The 17,888-nt window shown below is 47.8% G+C and overlaps 1 protein-coding gene across 9 annotated transcripts in view; it reads right to left on the reverse strand.

Moving 5' to 3' along the window:
- Nucleotides 1–17,888, reverse strand: part of CLIP1 (CAP-Gly domain containing linker protein 1) — a 231,158-nt gene that overhangs the window by 93,343 nt on the left and 119,927 nt on the right. For all 9 annotated transcript variants that reach the window (XM_073586024.1, XM_073586022.1, XM_073586020.1 and 6 more), the window contains one exon: nt 3,917–4,082. In XM_073586024.1, coding sequence (XP_073442125.1) covers nt 3,917–4,082 — 166 coding nt within the window. The remainder of the gene's footprint in view (nt 1–3,916; nt 4,083–17,888) is intronic.

Genomic DNA, 17,888 nt, shown 5'->3' on the forward strand with positions numbered 1-17,888 from the left:
ATGATTTAGCGAATCCTGCTTTGAGCAGGGGGTTGGACCAGATGGCCCAGGAGGTCCCTTCCAACTCTACGATTCTATGATCGGCAGGGAGGAGGCTCCCTCCGTGCTTCCCTGAGCCCCCCACGGCAGCGCAATGTGCAGCGCTGCTGCCGGGGGCTCCTTTCCTGCAGGCCCCCGAATCCAAGATGGCGACGGGGGCCTTCGGGGGCCTGCAGGAAGCTGGCTTCCTCAGTGCCTGCAAAGCGCAGGCATGAGGAAGCCTTGTGCACTGCCTGTGACAGATCGCTGATCTGTCACAGTGATCTGTGATGTGACAGATCAGCGATCTGTCACAGAACAGTGATGTCCCACCTGGGACTATTTAATAAAGTAAAAAAAAAATAAAAATAAAGTGTTAAAATAATTAAAATCGCCAAATAAATTACAAAAAAAAAAAAAATATTCCCCCAAATAAATCCATTTTTTGAAAATAAAAAAAAAAAACAAAATAAAAAAACAATAAAAGTACACATATTAGGTATCGCCGCGTCCGAAACGACCCGCCCTATAAAACTGTCCCATTAGTTAACCCCTTTAGCGAACCCCTTAAAAAATAAAAATAAAAAACGAAGCAAAAAATAATGATTTATTATCATACCGCCAAACAAAAAGTGTAATAACGCGCGATCAAAAAGACGCATATAAATATCCATAGTACCGCTGAAAACGTCATCTTGTCCCGCAAAAAACGAGCCGCCACACAGCATCATCAGCGAAAAAATAAAAAAGTTATAGCTCGCAGAATAAAGCGATGCAAAAATAATTATTTTTTATATAAAATAGTTTTCATTGCATAAAACCGACAAAACATAAAAAACGACCTAAATGAGGTATCGCCGTAACCGTACTGACCCGAAGAATAAAACCGCTTTATCAATTTTACCGCACGCGGAGCGGTGTAAACGCACCCACCCCAAAAGAAATTCATGAAACGCTGGTTTTTGTTCATTCTGCGTCCCAAAAATCGGAATAAAAAGCGATCAAAAAATGTCACGTGCCCGAAAATGGTACCGATAAAAACGTCAACTCGTCCCGCAAAAAATAAGACCTCACATGACTCTGTGGATCAAGATACCGAAAAATTATAGCTCTCAATATGTGGTGATGCAAAAACTATTTTTACAATAAAAAGCGTCTTTTAGCGTGCGACAGCCGCCAAACATAAAAACCGCCATAAATAGTAAATCAAACCCCCCGTTATCACCCCCTTAGTTAGGGAAAAATAATAAAATAAAAAAAATGTATTTATTTCCATTTTTCCATTACGGTTAGGGTTAGGGTAGGGCTAGGGTTAGGGCTGAGATTAGGGTTAGGGGTGTGTTGGGGTTCGGGTTGGAGTTAGAATTGGGGGTTTCCACTGTTTGGGCACATCAGGGGCTCTCCAAATGCAACATGGCGTCTGATTTCAATTCCAGCCAATTCTGAGTTGAAAAAGTCAAATGGTGCTCCTTCCCTTCCAAGCTCTGACATGCGCCCAAACAGTGTTTTACCCCCACATGTAGGGTATCAGCCTACTCAGGACAAATTGCAAAACAATTTTTGGGGTCCAATTTCTCCTGTTACCCTTAGGAAAATAAAAAATTGGGGGCAAAAATATCATTTTTTGTGGAAAAAAATGATTTTTTTATTTTCACGTCCGAGCGTTATAAAATTCTGTGAAGCACTTGGGGGTTCAAAGTGCTCACCACACATCTAGATAAGTTCCGTGGGGGGTCTAGTGTCCAAAATGGGGTCACTTGTGGGGAGTTTCAATAGTTTAAGTACATCAGGGGCTCTCCAAACGCACATGACACCCGCAGACCATTCCATCAAAGTCTGCATTCCAAAACGTCACTACTTCCCTTCCAAGCCCCGACGTGTGTCCATACAGTAGTTTTCTCCCACATATGGGGTGTCAGCGTACTCATGACAAATTGGACAACAACTTTTGGGGTCCAATTTCTCCTGTTACCCTTGGGAAAATGAAAAAATTGGTGACTAATTGATCATGTTTGTGGAAAAAATACGATTTTTTTATTTTCATGCCCGGGCATTATAAACTTCTGTGAAGCCCTTGGGGGTTCAAAGTGCTCACCACACATCTAGATAAGTTCCTTAGGGGGTCTCATTTCCAAAATGGGGTCATTTGTGGGGGGTTTCCACTGTTTAGGTACATCAGGGGTTTTCCAATCGCGACATGGTGTCCGATCTCAATTCCAGCCAAAAACGTCAAATGGCGCTGCTTCCCTTCCGAGCTCTGCCATGCGCCCAAATAGTGGTTTACCCCCACATGTGAGGTATCAGCATACTCAGGACAAATTGCACAATAACTTTTAGGGTCCTGTTACCCTTGGGAAAATAAAAATTGGGGTGAAAAGATCATTTTTGTGGAAAAAATATGATTTGTTAATTGTACTGCTGTACTTTATAAACTTCTGTAAAGCCCTTGTGGGTTCAAAGTTCTCACCACATATCTAGATAAGTTCCTTGGGGGGTCTAGTTTCCAAAATGGGGTCACTTGTAGGGGGTTTCCACTGTTTAGGTACATCAGGGACTCTCCAAACGTGACATGGCGTCCGATCTGAATTCCAGACAATTTTGCATTGAAAAAGTCAAACGGCGCTCCTTCCATTCTGAGCTCTGCCATGCGCCGAAACAGTCGTTCCCCCCCACATATCAGGTATCAGCATACTCAGGACAAATTGCACAATAACTTTTGCAGTCCAATTTCTCCTGTTACCCTTGGTAAAATAAAAAAAAATTGAACCTGAAGTACTTTTTTTGTGAAAAAAAGTTAGATGTTCATTTTTTTTTAAATATTCAAAAAAATTCCTGTGACGCACCTAAAGGGTTAAAAAACTTCTTGAATGTGGTTTTGAGCACCTTAAGGGGTGCAGTTTTTAGAATCGTGTCACTTTTGGGTATTTTCTATCATATAGACCCCTCAAAGTGGCTTCAAATGTGATGTGGTCCGTAAAAATAAAATGGTGTTGTAAAAATGAAAAATCGCTGGTCAACTTTTAACCCTTATAACTTCCTAACAAAAAAAATTTTTGGCTCCAAAATTGTGCTGATGTAAAGCAAACATGTGGGAAATGTTAGTTATCAAGTTTTTTGGGTGCCATATCTCTGTGATTTAAGGGCATAAAAATTCAAAGTTGGAAAATTGCGAAATTTGCAAAATTTTCGCCAAATTTCCGTTTTTCTCACAAATAAACGCAAGTTATTTGAATGAAATTTTACCACTAACATGAAGTACAATATGTCACGAGAAAACAATGTCAGAATCACCGGGATCCATGGAAGCGTTCCAGAGTTATGACCTCATAAAGGTACAGTGGTCAGAATTGTAAAAATTGGCCCGGTCATGAATGTGCAAACCACCCTTGGGGGTGAAGGGGTTAAGCAGGGGTTTGGACCAGATGGCCCAGGAGGTCCCTTCCAACTCTACGATTCTATGAAGTCCGGTATCCTAGGTAAAGAGTGCAGTGCTTACAAGCTCATTGATGTAGAGCTTGTAAGCATGCTACTGCACGCCTCTAATTCTGCATCCGCTTCCAGCATGGTAGAGAGCTCAGTTTGGGACAGCTGGAGACATCAGTTAAACAGGAACACCCACTGGCAGGTAGGAAAAATCGGAGGCAGGTGAGCAATGGACTCCTGATCAGCTAACATGAGACAGCTTTTTTTTTTTTTTTTCTTTTTTTTAAGTTTCCTGTAGTTAAGAAAAAGACTCCTGGTTCTCCCAATATTTTGGGGTCCAAGAGGTGGTAAAACTCAAACTATAGATATTCTATAAATGTCTGGGATCTGAAAACCATTTAAAGGGTTTTTCCCAAAATATATATGGGTTCTCATATTTACAATGTCTCAATTTTTCGAAATGTAAAACACTTACCAAGCTTTCTATTTCAGAAGTCATTGCTTTTATTGCTTGGCGATGTGACTCTTGTGCTTCTTCAGTGCAACGCTTAGCTTCAGATGTTAACCGCTCAATATTTTCTTGCAGTTGTTTTACAGTCTGTCCTGATTTTAACAATTCTGTTTGTAGATCAGCTAAATTCCTGAAATGCGCAAGAAGTAAAATGCATGATAAATTGGAATCAAAATTACAAGGATATATAGAAGAAAAAATAATTATAAGCCCTATGTAGTGGAAAAAAAAATCAAATATCACATAAGGCAATAAAAAAAAAAAATGTTGCTACCAATTACCATCTCTTTCAAAACGTTGCAGTTCTAGTGCTTGGACCCCGACAGAAACTGTGAATAAATAAAGCTGCAGTTGCTGATTAGGTGCCACATCACTTTCATAGAATTTTCCCTGTATATTGACACTACTGGCTACCCACTGTATGGGCAACAGCAGCAGAGCATTATTTAATGACACAGTGCAAGTAAAAACTGGGAGGCAGCGCTAAACCAGTACGGCTGTCTCTTAACGCTCAGGGCAAAAGGGGGTCAAGTCAGTTAGAGTTCACCAATCAAAAAAGAGGTCATATTTGAGCAACGCTTTACGAGATTGGAAAAACATTTAAGGCCATTTTCATGCAGTGTGTTTTTTGTCACAATTATCTGAAGTTGTGATAAGTATGTAACAATTTCACAAAACAATTTCATGGTATGATTATGACCTGAGAGAGAGAGAGATCATAGGAACTACCGTATTTTTCGGACTATAAGGCTGGTTTCACACTTGCGGTTTTTTTTTTGCGCTTGTTTTTTGAGCAAAAAAAACTCATGCTTTTTTTTCCTATACTTTACATGGGTGCGCATACACATGCGTTTTTTTGTAGTGTGTGCTCGGGCGCACAAAATGCATCTTGTTGCATTTTTTGTGCGTCCGACTTGTCCCAAAAAACCGCATGCGCAAGCAATGCGTTTTTTTTCACCCAAACACCCATTATAGTCTATGGGTGCGCTGATGTGCACATGGTAATGCGCATGTCAGCACAAAAAAGGAGATTTTTGTGTACTCACCGTAAAATCTCTTTCTCTTAGCCTCTAATTAGGGGACACAGAACCATGGGTGTTATGCTGCAGTCCACTAGGAGGCGACACTATGCATAATCTGAAAAAGATTAACTATGGCTCCTCCTCTGGAGTATACACCCCTGGATGGCGTCAGCCATCTCCAGTTTTGTGCAAAAGCATTAGGAGGAACGGAACAATAACAACATAACCATGCCTGTAATAGGGCTACTATGTACGAGCTCAAAGAACAATATGAGAACTTAACCGTAAAAACGGCCCGTAAGGGCAACAGGGTGGGAGCTGTGTCCCCCAATTAGAGGCTAAGAGAAAGAGATTTTACGGTGAGTACACAAAAATCTCCTTTACTCTGTCGCCTCATTGGGGGACACAGAACCATGGGACGTTCCAAAGCAGTCCCTGGGTGGGAAGCAATGGACAAATATTGTGCTAGCAGGTCCCTAAACTTGGGGCACTGCCGCCTGCAAAACCCGTCTACCCAGGCTCGCATCCGCTGAGGACTGGGTATGAACACTGTAGTGTTTCGTAAACGTGTGCAGACTAGTCCAAGTGGCCGCCTTACACACTTGTTGTGCCGAAGCTTGGTGCCGAATGGCCCAGGAGGCCCCCACTGCCCGTGTAGAGTGTGCCGTGATACCGGCCGGAAGAGGGGAACTGTTAAGTCGGTAGGCCTCATGTATGGTGGACTTGATCCACCTGGCAAGGGTAGCCTTGGAAGCCGGCAGTCCCTTGCGACCGCCTTCCGGAAGAATGAAGAGAGAATCAGACTTCCGGAAGGGAGCAGTCCTGGACACGTAAATCCGCAATGCTCTGACAAGGTCAAGCGTATGCAGAGCCTTCTCCACTCTATGAAACGGAACCGGGCAAAGGGATGGCAGTGAAATTTCCTCATTGAGGTGGAAGTTGGACACAACCTTTGGAAGGAAGGATGGTACTGTACGGAGAACCACCTTGTCCTGGTGAAAGGCTAGGAAAGGCCGTCTGCAGGAAAGTGCTGACAATTCCGACACTCTGCGTAACGAGGTGATTGCCACTAGAAAAACCACTTTGTGACAGAATGCAGAGTGGAACTTCTTTAAGGGGTTCGAAGGGTGATGCCTGCAATGCTGTCAGGACTAGATTGAGGTCCCACGTGTCCAGCGGACGTTTGTAGGGAGGAACCAATCGGGAAACTCTCTGGAGGAAAGTCCTTACTTGTGGTTTGGTAGCAATGCGCCTTTGAAAAAGGACTGAAAGCGCTGACACCTGACTCTTAAGCGAGCCTAGGGATAGCTTGGCGTCTAGGCCCGATTGAAGAAAACCTAGGTCCTTCGGGAGAGAATAAGGGAGTGGGACTTGTCCATGAGATTCGCACCAGGAAAAGAAAGCTCTCCAGGTACGATAATAAATCTTGGCGGAGGCTGGCTTCCGTGCCCTGATCATGGTCGCAATGACTTCCGGTGAAAACCCTGCCTGGGTTAGAATCCAGGTTTCAAGGGCCATGCCGTCAAACTGAGAGCCCCTGAATTCTGATGGTAAAACGGACCTTGAGACAGAAGGTCGTGCCGGTCGGGTAGACGCCAGGGGGTATCTGCCGTAAGTTGAACGATGTCTGTGTACCATGTACGTCTGGGCCAATCTGGCGCGATGAGGATGGTTGGAACTCCCTCTTGTTTGATCTTCCTCACAACCCTGGGGATCAGGGGGAGGGGTGGATAAATGTACAGGAGTTGGAACTGGGACCAGTCCTGGACCAGGGCATCCGCTCCGAGCGACCGCGGGTCGTGTGTCCTGGCCATGAAATTGGGGACCTTGGTATTGAGATGGGATGCCATTAGGTCCACATCCGGTGTTCCCCAGCGTTGACAGATCTGGTAAAAGATCTGGGGATAGGGGAAAATATGTGTAGATGGGTTAAGAGCTGGCTCAGGGATAGGAAACAAAGGGTGGTTATTAATGGAGCACACTCGGACTGGGTCACAGTTAGCAGTGGGGTACCACAGGGGTCAGTTTTGGGCCCGCTTCTTTTTAACATATTTATTAATGACCTTGTAAGGGGCATAGAGAGTAGAATTTCAATATTTGCAGATGACACTAAACTCTGCAGGGTAATCAATACAGAGGAGGACAATTTTATATTACAGGAGGATTTATGTAAACTAGAAGCTTGGGCTGATAAATGGCAAATGAGCTTTAATGGGGATAAATGTAAGGTCATGCACTTGGGTAGAACGAACAAGATGTATAATTATGTGCTTAATTGTAAAACACTGGGCAAAACAGTCACTGAAAAAGACCTGGGTGTATGGGTGGACGACAAACTCACATTTAGTGGCCAGTGTCAGGCAGCTGCTGCAAAGGCAAATAAAATAATGGGATGCATTAAAAAAGGCATAGATGCTCATGAGGAGAACATAATTTTACCTCTATATAAGTCACTAGTGCGACCACACTTAGAAAAGACTGTGTACAGTTCTGGTCTCCGGTGTATAAGAAAGACATAGCTGAACTGGAGCGGGTGCAGAGAAGAGCGACCAAGGTTATTAGGGAACTGGGGGGTCGGCAATACCAAGACAGGTTATTACACTTGGGGTTATTTAGTTTGGAGAATCGAAGGCTTAGGGGTGATCTTATTACAATGTATAAATATATGCGGGGACAATACCAAGACCTTTCTAATGATCTTTTTACTCTTAGACCTGTGACGGGGACAAGGGGGCATCCTCTACGTCTGGAGGAAAGAAGGTTTAAGCATAATCACAGACGCGGATTCTTTACTGTACGAGCAGTCAGACTATGGAACTCTCTGCCATATGATGTTGTAATGAGTGATTCCCTACTAAAATTTAAGAGGGGACTGGATGCCTTTCTTGAAAAGTATAATATTACAGGGTATATACACTAGTTTCCTTAGTGTTGCGTTGATCCAGGGAGCTAGTCTGATTGCCGTATGTGGAGTCGGGAAGGAATTTTTTTCCCCAATGTGAAGCTTACTGTTTGCCACATGGGTTTTTTTTGCCTTCCTCTGGATCAACATGTTAGGGCAAGTTAGGATAGGATATGGGTTGAACTAGATGGACTTACAGTCTCCCTTCAACCTTAATTACTATGTTACTATGTTACTATGTAGACCACTCCCCCGAGTCCATTCCTTGCCTGCTGAGGAAGACGGCTTCCCAGTTTTCTACACCCGGAATGTGGACCGCAGAGAGTACCGACCTCGTGTCTTCCGCCCAGTAGAGGATATGTGCCACTTCTCTCATCGCCTAGGCGTTGCGGGTCCCGCCTTGGTGATTCACGTATGCCACAGCCGTGGCATTGTCCGACTGTATCCGTATGTTCGAGGCTACAAGCAGGTGATGAAAGGCTCTCAGTGCCAGGAAGATGGCCCGGATTTCCAGGACATTGATGGGCAAGGTCGCTTCCCTTGGTGACCACTTGCCTTGTGCCCTGTGATGTAGGTGCACCGCCCCCCCAGCCTGTCAGGCTTGCATCTGTAGTCAGGATCTTCCATTGACCTGAGAGAAAGAGTTTTAGCCGTGCAAGCGAGGTTGGCTTGAGCCACCAATACAGGGACCTCCTGGTTGACGACGTCAACCGGAAGTCCCTGTCAAGGGAGAAGGGATTCCTGTCCCAAGATCTGAGTATGGCTAGTTGAAGAGGCCTGAGGTGAAACTGGGCAAATGGCACTGCCTCTATTGCTGCTGCCATCCTGCCGAGGACTCTCATGGCAAACCGGAGAGATCGGGGAGGACTGTGGAGGAGTGTACGAACTCCCAGACGGATGGCCAGTGTCTTGTCTTTGGGAAGGACCACCAGGCCCCTGGAGGTGTCGAATAGCATTCCCAGGAAGGGTAGAATCTGACATGGGGTAGTCGACGATTTTTGTAGGTTGACTAACCATCCCAGACCACTCAGTGTGTCTATTGTGATTGAGACACTGACCTCGCAGTCCTTGAAGGTGGAAGACTTGATGAGGAGGTCGTCCAGGTACGGGACGACTAGAATGCCTCGTGAGTGCAGAACGTCCATGGTGGCTGCCATGACTTTGGTAAACGTTCTTGGAGCCGTGGCGAGTCCGAACGGGGCGACAAACTGGTAGTGGTTTTGGTTTACCGCGAACCTGAGAAACCTTTGATGGGCGGGAGCAATTGGTATGTGCAGATATGCATCTTGTATGCTCCATGGACGCAATGATGGACCGGAGAGACTCCATGCGGAAATGACGGACCCGTACATATTTGTTGAGCTGTTTTAGGTCTAGTATGGGCCGAACGCTGCCTCCTTTCTTGGGAACTACGAACAGATTGGAGTAGAACCCTCGGAATCTTTCGTTCGCGGGAACCGGCACCACGACTCCTGCTTGAAGGAGAGAGGAGACCGCTTGGTGGAAGGCACGAGCCTTGTCTGATGGTGTTGGAGGGGTAGAGAGGAAGAACCGATTAGGTGGAGTGGAAGTGAACCCTATCTTGTATCCGGAAGACACTATTTCCCTGACCCACCTGTCTTCTGTAATAGGCAGCCAGACTTGCTGAAAGAGCAAAAGTCGCCCCCGCCTACTGGTGGGTGTCTTCCGGAGTTCGTGAGTCATGATGAAGCGAAGTTCTGAGGTTTTCCTCCCTTGAGTTTCGCTTGGCCTGCTTTCGACTGCCAAGTCCTGTCCGGTCTCTGCGCCGTCCGTGGGTTGTCCCTGCGTGGAGAGCGGTTCCGGTTTTGCGCTGGGCGCGAGACGGACCAGCCCAGGAATTCCGAAAGGATCAGAATCGTGTCTGGTTTCTTCGTTTAAACGTGCGCTTCGGTTTTAGTTGAGGGAGAGAGGTACTCTTACCCCCAGTGGCATTGCCTATCCTTGTGTCCTACTTTTCGCCGAAAAGCCTTCCAGTAAGGTACGGAAGATGCGTGAGGGACTTCTTTGAGGCCGCATCAGCTTTCCATTCTCGCAGCCAGAGGATACGCCGAATCGTAATGGCGTTTGCCGCTATCCCCGCCAGACCTCTTGCTGATTCTAGGGCTGCGTGAAGCATGTAGTCTGCTACCACTGCTATCTGGACCGCTTGGTCCGAGAGCCCGGCATTTGGAACTTGAAGACCCTCCTGTAGTTTGTTGGCCCAAGCCAGGATGGCTTTGGCCGCCCAAACTGAAGCAAACGCAGGGGCCAGGGAGGCCCCTGCTGCTTCGAAAATGGAACGAGCCATGCGTTCTACTTGCCGGTCTGCTGCGTCCCTGAGGGTTGAGCTGTCTGGCAGAGAAAGTAAGGTCTGCGCTGCTAGTCTAGATACCGGGGGATCCACCTCGGGCGTATCTGTCCACTGTTTGGTGTCTTTCTGTGAGAAGGGGTACTTCGCTTCCAAATATTTGCGATTGGCAAATTTTTTCTCAGGCTGCGAAAACTGTTTAGTAAGTATTTTCTGAAACTCATGGTGATTAAGGAAGACCTTAGGTGGTTTCTGAACACTTTCAAAACAAATCTTATGTTCCGGGGCTTCCGAGACTGGCTCTGAAATTTCCAGCACCCGATGAATGGCAGAGACTATGTCCTCAACTAGCACTGTATTGCTGGGGGGGGGAAGGTACCACGGACCTCTCCGTTTCGTTGTCTGAAGCGGAGTCACAGATGCCTTCCGAATCCTGTGTATCGCTAAGGTGATCCCTGGTGGGCGACCTGGGGCGGGGGTCTTCTGTGGTGGGGGATCTCTGTGGTGAACTGCATTGTCTGTCTCTGACAGGGGACTGCCTAGGAGACCTGGAATGACGGTGTCTCTCCCTGGGATGGGATGACCTTGTGCTATAGGACGACTCAGGCGATCGTGACCTGTGGGTTCGCTTACGTCTGTGAGAGTCGGAAGCAGCATGTCCCTGAGACAAGCTGTCCGTTTGCTGGGTAATGTTCATAGCCGGGACCCGACCCTGCAGAACTTGCAGCAATGTGGCGGTTAAGTTATCTATGGACTGTGTCATAGACTGTGACATCTGAGTAGCCCATTCCGGCGTGGTATCTGACACTGGAGAGTTGGTAGGTACGCCGGCAGTGTGGATACGTGCTGCCACTGGGGAGCGTGGCTTTACAGGCTGTGCAGAATGCATAGAAACATTCCTGCCTGGTTCTCTTTCTTGAGCCCGGCATAGTGCACAGAGGCTGGCTATCAGGGATCCTACAGGGGTGGCTACGCAGAGGGAACCCACAGAGAGCCTTATAGGAAGTATGGATTCACAGCTGAGTAAAGACAACCCAGCTGTGATCTTCCCCCACCAGTGTGCTTCTAGGTCCAGCGCCGACAGATCCCCGTTCTGTGCCCCCCGGAGACTGCTGTGGTTCTCCTCTGCTGAAGGCGTCCGTTATCAGGTGTCTGCAGCCAAAAAAATGACCACCAGGACGCTGAGGTGAGGAAGGAGGGGGCGGAGAGTTGAAAAGGGCGCGCTGGGCTATGTAGAAACGTGCCCTTTCTGCCTCGATCCGCCCCCTCTATGACACTCTAGAGTGTCATTTTTGTCATCCGGGGGGAGGGCCGGGGAAAAGGCGGCGGCTTCAGCTAGGCCGAAGCCGCGGTCTCAAGTGGAGGCCTGATGCCCAGGAGGGCTCCAGAGCGGCGCGGTAGTCCGGGAGGGGGTCGGATTTGTACCAGACCCCCCCGGAATGGGCGACTAGCTAGCGGTGGGGGCAGCAGGGGTAGCGGTTCCTGTGTGGGGGGTCCCTGGAGCGCCCTGGAGCCACTGCTGCTGCATAGACAGGGGCGCAGAAAGCCCTGTCTCTGCCGTGCCACGTCTGCCTGCACCTTCCCCCGGCCTTCACAGGATCCCACAGCTGCTCTGGGGTCCCTGGATGCTGCAGTGCCTATTCTCCGACACTACATGCGGCGTCTCCACCTAATGCCCCCTGCGGGGGATTAGGGAGGGTGCGTCTGTCACCGTCAGGGGGTCTTCATCCTCGCCTCAACCTCAACCCAGACCCCAAGGGGTTGGGGAAGGAGGGGGGTCTCAACTTCGCACCAGTACCCGAGGGACTGAGGAAGGAGCGACATGAGGAATAGCCGTCTCCACTTCAACTGGGCACCCCTAAAAAGGGGGCCGAGGAAGGAGCCATGCCGGGAGTCTCGCTGGAGACCCACTTTTCTTCATCTGTATTTCCGGACGAAAAAAGGAAAAAAACGGAAGAAAAAGGTGTGCCTCCTTGCGACACTAAGCAAAAACTGGAGATGGCTGACGCCGTCCAGGGGTGTATACTGCAGAGGAGGAGCCATAGTTAATCTTTTTCAGATTATGCATAGTGTCGCCTCCTAGTGGACTGCAGCATAACACCCAAGGTTCTGTGTCCCCCAATGAGGCGACAGAGTAAAACGCATGTGGTTTTTTTTTAAAAAAAACATGCTCAAAACTGCAAAAAATGCACACAAATGCATGATGCGTTTTTTATGTGCGTTTGCACTGCGCACGGTGCGCAGCGCAAAAAAACGCAAGTGTGAAAGTAGCCTAAGACGCACATTTTTCCTCAAAAAATTTTGGAGATAAATGAGGGTGCGTCTTAGAGGCTCACCCCATCCCAGCCTAGACAGACCTGTCAGTCTTTATTTTGTTTTTGCGCTGTGTGTGTTTTGGGCATAGTAACATTACACTAGTCAATACAGGTGGTCCAGCTGATATATCTTAGGATCCCAGTTTTTTCTCACTTCTTCCACCTGCTGCAGGGTCATCTTAACAGGGAGAGCGGGGGCACCGCTATTGTATCCCATAGGGTGCCAACCTCCGCAGGTAGGCAAAAGTATAAGTTTGAATGTATCTAATAAACATAATTTTAGGCATTAATTTTTTCCCCTATTTTCCTTCCGAAATTTGGGGTGCGTCTTATGGTATGAAAATAGCACCACGGAGAGAGGGGATCCGCCCTTCAGGGACAGGAACCTACAGATAAAAAGGGCGGTACCTCTCCTACGCCTTCAGTTGGTTACAGAGCATCAGAGGGTCTCCAGGTTAGTTAGACAACAGAAATATATACACAATATTATAATACTGCTTACTTATCAAAGCACCGTGCCTAAACGGAAACACTCTACTAACAGTAAGAATGTGCTCACCATACTCGTGAAGGGGAGGGGAATAAGCGGGTGCTGTCATGGGTTCCGAGAAACACCGTTATCGGTGAGTAACTAAGCTATTCTCTCTCACCCATGACAGCACCACGGAGAGAATTTCAGAGATTGGTAGCTTAGGGAGGGACCACCGCCTGAAGGACCCTTCTCCCGAAGGTCAGGTCAGATGTAGAGGCTAGATCTAATCTATAGTGCCTAAAAAAGGTTGAAGGTGATGACCAGGTGGCTGCCTTACAGATTTGTTCTATTGATACCTCAGATTTTTCTGCCCATGAGGTCGCCATTGCCCTTGTGGAATGAGCTCTCAGCCCCTCTGGGATGGTATTCCCGCTGGATGAATATGCCAGGGCAATCGCATCCCTTATCCAACTTGCCAGGGTACTCTTGGATGCTTTGAGCCCCTTCCGAGGACCCTGGAAACACACAAAGAGAGCCTTCCTTCTACACTTTTTGGTGGCCTCTAAGTACTGTACTAGGCACCTTTTAACATCTAAAGTGTGGAATTTTTCTTCCCCCTTATTTTTGGATTTGGGCAGAAGGAAGGAATGACTACCTCCTGGGACCTGTGGAAATGTGATGACACTTTAGGTAAATAGGCTGGGTCATGTTTCAGGATGACTCTATCCTCTAGAATTTTTGTAAAAGGAGGCCCTGCTGACAAGGCATGAATATCGCTCACTCTTCGGGCTGATGTTAGTGCCACCAGAAGCACAGTTTTAAGTGACAGGATTTTTAGGGGTGCCGAATGAATTGGTTCAAACGGAGGGCCTGTCAGTGTTGAAAGTACAAGATTCAGGTCCCATGACGGTAATCTTTGACTGGTTATTGGCCTAAATCTGGTTGCGGCTTTAATAAACTGTGCTACCCAGGGGTCACCTGCCACATCATGGTTATAGAGGGCGCCTAACGCTGCTATTTGTACTTTTAATGTGTTGACCGCCAGACCCTGTTCTAGGCCCTTTTGTAGAAATTCTAGGATCTTATCAATCTGAACCCCATCCTGAACCTTTGCCCTAGAGGTGGATAGAAATTTTTTCCATGTTCTGCCATAAGCTCTCATGGTAACCGGTTTCCTACTTTTTTGCAGTGTAGTTATCAGGTTCTCTGAAAATCCCCTGTCCCTCATTAGTGCCCTTTCAAATTCCATGCTGTTAAATGGAGGTTCGGTGCCTGAGGATGTAGCACTGGGCCCTGCGATAGCAGGTCCGGGAGATCCGGTAGGATTGATGGGTCGGCTACTGAGAGCATTCTTAGCCAGGAAAACCAGGTTCTTTTGGGCCAGAAGGGGGCTATCAGTATCATTTTTGCCCTGTCCTCCCTGACTTTCTTTAGGACCGCTGGAATAAGCATGATTGGGGGAAAGGCCTATGTTAGACTCTGTGTCCATGGGAGCATAAACGCGTCCAGAGTTAGAGGATTCCCCCTGGGATCTAGGGAGCAGAAGGCGTCTACTTTTTTGTTTTGTTTTTGAAGTCGGCTAACAGATCTATGTCTGGGGTCCCCCACATTTTTACAATCTGCCGAAAAATGGACCGCTTTAGTACCCATTCCCCCTGTCGTACTTGGGTGTGGCTCAGAAAGTCTGCCCTTTGATTCTCTGTACCGCGGATGTGTAGGGCTGTCAGAGATAGCAGGTTTGCCTCCGCCAGTTTGAGGATTTTGGCGGATGTGTCCATTAGGGCTCGGGACCTGGTTCCCCCCTGGTGATTTATATAGGCCACTGCGACTCGATTGTCCGAAAGAATGCGGACATGGTGATTCTGGAGTAGGGGTAGGAAGTGTGTTAGGGCATAGCCTACTGCTAGAAGCTCTTTTTGATTTGAGGAGGCTTTTAGTTCTTGATTTCCCCATACGCTCTGAGTCACCTCGTTCATGTGCGCTCCCCATTCTGTGGGACTGGCATCCGTTGTCACTATGTGTGTTATCTTTGTTGCCCAGGGGATCCCTTTGGACAGATTCTCCTGGTTTTCCCACCAAGCTAGGGAATGAATAGTGCTTGAATTTAGGGTAATGCGACCCTCTAGGTGTCCCCCTATTACTGCCTGGTTGGCCAATACGTCCCACTGGAGATCTCTTGTGTGTAACTGAGCCCATTGAACTGCTGGCAGGCAGGCAGATAGGGAACCCAACAGTGACATAGCCTTCCTTAGTGTCATGGAGGGATTTTGGATTGCTCTTGCTGTAATTTGAGCGATCTTCTCCTTTTTGTGGTCTGGGAGGCGACACTCCTGAATGTTTGAGTCTAGTGTTAGGCCCAAGAATTCTTGTACCCTGCGGGGCTCCAATCTTGATTTTTTTTAGATTTAGAAGCCAGCCCTGTCTCTCTGTTCCCTGCATTTTTGAGCCGAGCTGCCTGCTATTAGGAAATCGTCTAGATACGGGATTATTATTATATCTTGTTCCCTTATATGAGCCATCATTTCCGCTACTATTTTGGTGAATACTCGCGGGGCTATCGATATTCCGAACGGCAGGGCTCTGTACTGGAATTCTTTCACCTTGCCCTCTATTGAGACGGCTAACCTTAGATATTTCCTGGAGTCTTTGTGGATAGGGACGTGATAATAAGCATCGCTGAGGTCCAACACCGTCATGTAGCAGTTTGGGAACAGGACTTTGGTGGTAGATTTGATCGACTCCATTTTGAAGCTCTGATTCTTGACGTATTTGTTTAGATTTCTCAGATTTATGATTGTACGAAAGGTGCCGTCCGGTTTGGTCACAAGAAAAAGGGGGGATTAGAACCCCTTGCCCATATCCTGCAGGGGAACCTCCTGGAGGACTCATTTTTTTACTAGGCCTAGGACCTCGCTTTCTAGCGCTTCCTGTTCTCGCATACTGGATCTCAGCGGCGTTGTTACATATTTTTGAGGCGGGAGAGAGAGAAAGTCTATTCTTAGGCCCTCCTGGATTAGGTTTATTATCCATGGGTTTGTTGAAATTCTCCTCCAGGCTGGAAGGAAAAAGGATAACCTTCCCCCCACCCTGGGCGTACTGTCACTTGGAGGGCTTTTTGTCCCGGGGAGAGTTATTAAAGAAGAAGCCTCTCTCTCTTCTTTTGTCATCCCACTTTTGTTCCCTTGGTGGTCTTCTCTGAAAAAATCTCCTATTCCGAAAGGGCCTCTTAAATGCCGCTGGCCCTAAATTTGGGAATACTTTTTTCTTGTCCCCTGCTTTCTGGAGGATGTCATCTAACGTTTCCCCAAAAAGGAATTTTCCTTCACAGGGGATTGAGCATAATTTAATTTTGGTCTGTAGGTCCCCTGGCCAACTTTTAAGCCATAATGTCCTTCGGGCCGCGTTTGAAAGTGCTGCTGTTTTGGACGATAGCCTGACTGAATCGGCCGATGAGTCCGCTAGGAATGCAGCCCCTCCCCTTATTACTGGGATAGAATCTAAGATTTTATCTCTAGGTGTCCCTTCCCTCAGCTGTTTCTCACGTTGGTCCACCCATACCATTAGGGCTCTTGAGGTACATGTCACCGCTATCGCTGGCCTGAGGTTACCGCCTGCCGACTCCCAAGCCCCCTTTAGAAAGGTATCCGCCTTTTTATCTAGGGGGTCCCTGAGGGTGCCCATGTCCTCAAAGGGAAGGGCGAATTTCTTTGAGGCCTTGGCGACTGCTACATCGAGTTTCGGGGCTCTATCCCAAGACGTGGATGCCTCCTCCTCAAAGGGATATTTCCTTTTAAGGGAAGGGACCGTAGTATTTTTCCTGTCTGGCTTATCCCATTCTTTTTTGATTAGACCCTTGACAATTTCGTTAAGCGGAAATACTCTCCGTTTTTTCTGGCCTAGTCCCCGAACATTAAGTCCTGGACTGTTTTATCCGGCCTCGGGTCCAATACCCCCATGATAGACCTTACAGCTTTCACTAGTTTGTCTACCTCTTCTAGGGCAAAACAATGGCGTCCTCCTGTTTCCTCGTCTGAGGATGAGGAGCCGGATTCTGAGGATTTAGACGAGATTTCTCCCGATGTGGAAGAGTCTGACTGGGAGGTTTCTACCGTGTCTTTTTTCCTCGTTTTATCCTTATGTTTAAGGGATTCGAGGGCGCTCTGGACCTCTGATTTAATTGTGGCCCTTAGGTCAGATGCGAAATCCGGAGTCTCCTGACAAACAATTTCTTTTGCACAGGACTCGCATAGTTTTTTCTCCCATGATACAGGTAGGGGTTTAGTGCAAGTGGGACATTCCCTGTTCTTTTTTGACTTCTTCTTTCCCTAATAAGGGAGAGGAATTGCATTACAAGGGTGACATTCACGAAGATCACTTACCCCAAAAAGGTGCGCGGCTGCAGGTACCGGTTTGGGAGACGGAGTCAGGTCCTGTATAGGCTGATCTCCTGATGGCGCTTTGCTCCTTGCTGCTGACGTACTACGCCGCGTGGAGTGACTGCTGGAACGGCGCTCTAAGTTTCGTTCCTTTTGTCGGTGGTGGTGTTGGTGGTGCGGCTGCTGCTTCAGCTGCTGCCTGGCATGCTGCTCCTGTTGCTGGTCACTATCCTCCATTATCAGCATCGCTTCCAGACAGGAGTTTCTGCGCCTCACCCTTTTTAAATTTACCGCCCCGTGACGTCACCGCTCCCTCTCTACTTCCGGGGCAGCGGCCATCTTGGTACTCTCCGTACCATGGCGCTGCCGTGGCGGCTTCGGGCACCGCACCTGCCGCGACAGGGGCCTCCCCGCTGCCGATTACCGGACAGGCCGGCCCCGGACTCCTTGGATGCACAGGTACGCTGTAGTGTGGGCCCCTCCATCAGGGACAGGAACCCAACTGAAGGCGGAGGAGAGGTACCGCCCTTTTTATCTGTAG

The sequence above is a fragment of the Dendrobates tinctorius genome, unplaced genomic scaffold (genome assembly GCF_039654945.1).
Source record: "Dendrobates tinctorius isolate UK_male_01 unplaced genomic scaffold, ASM3965494v1 ptg000090l, whole genome shotgun sequence".
NCBI classification, from domain to species: Eukaryota; Metazoa; Chordata; class Amphibia; order Anura; family Dendrobatidae; genus Dendrobates; species Dendrobates tinctorius.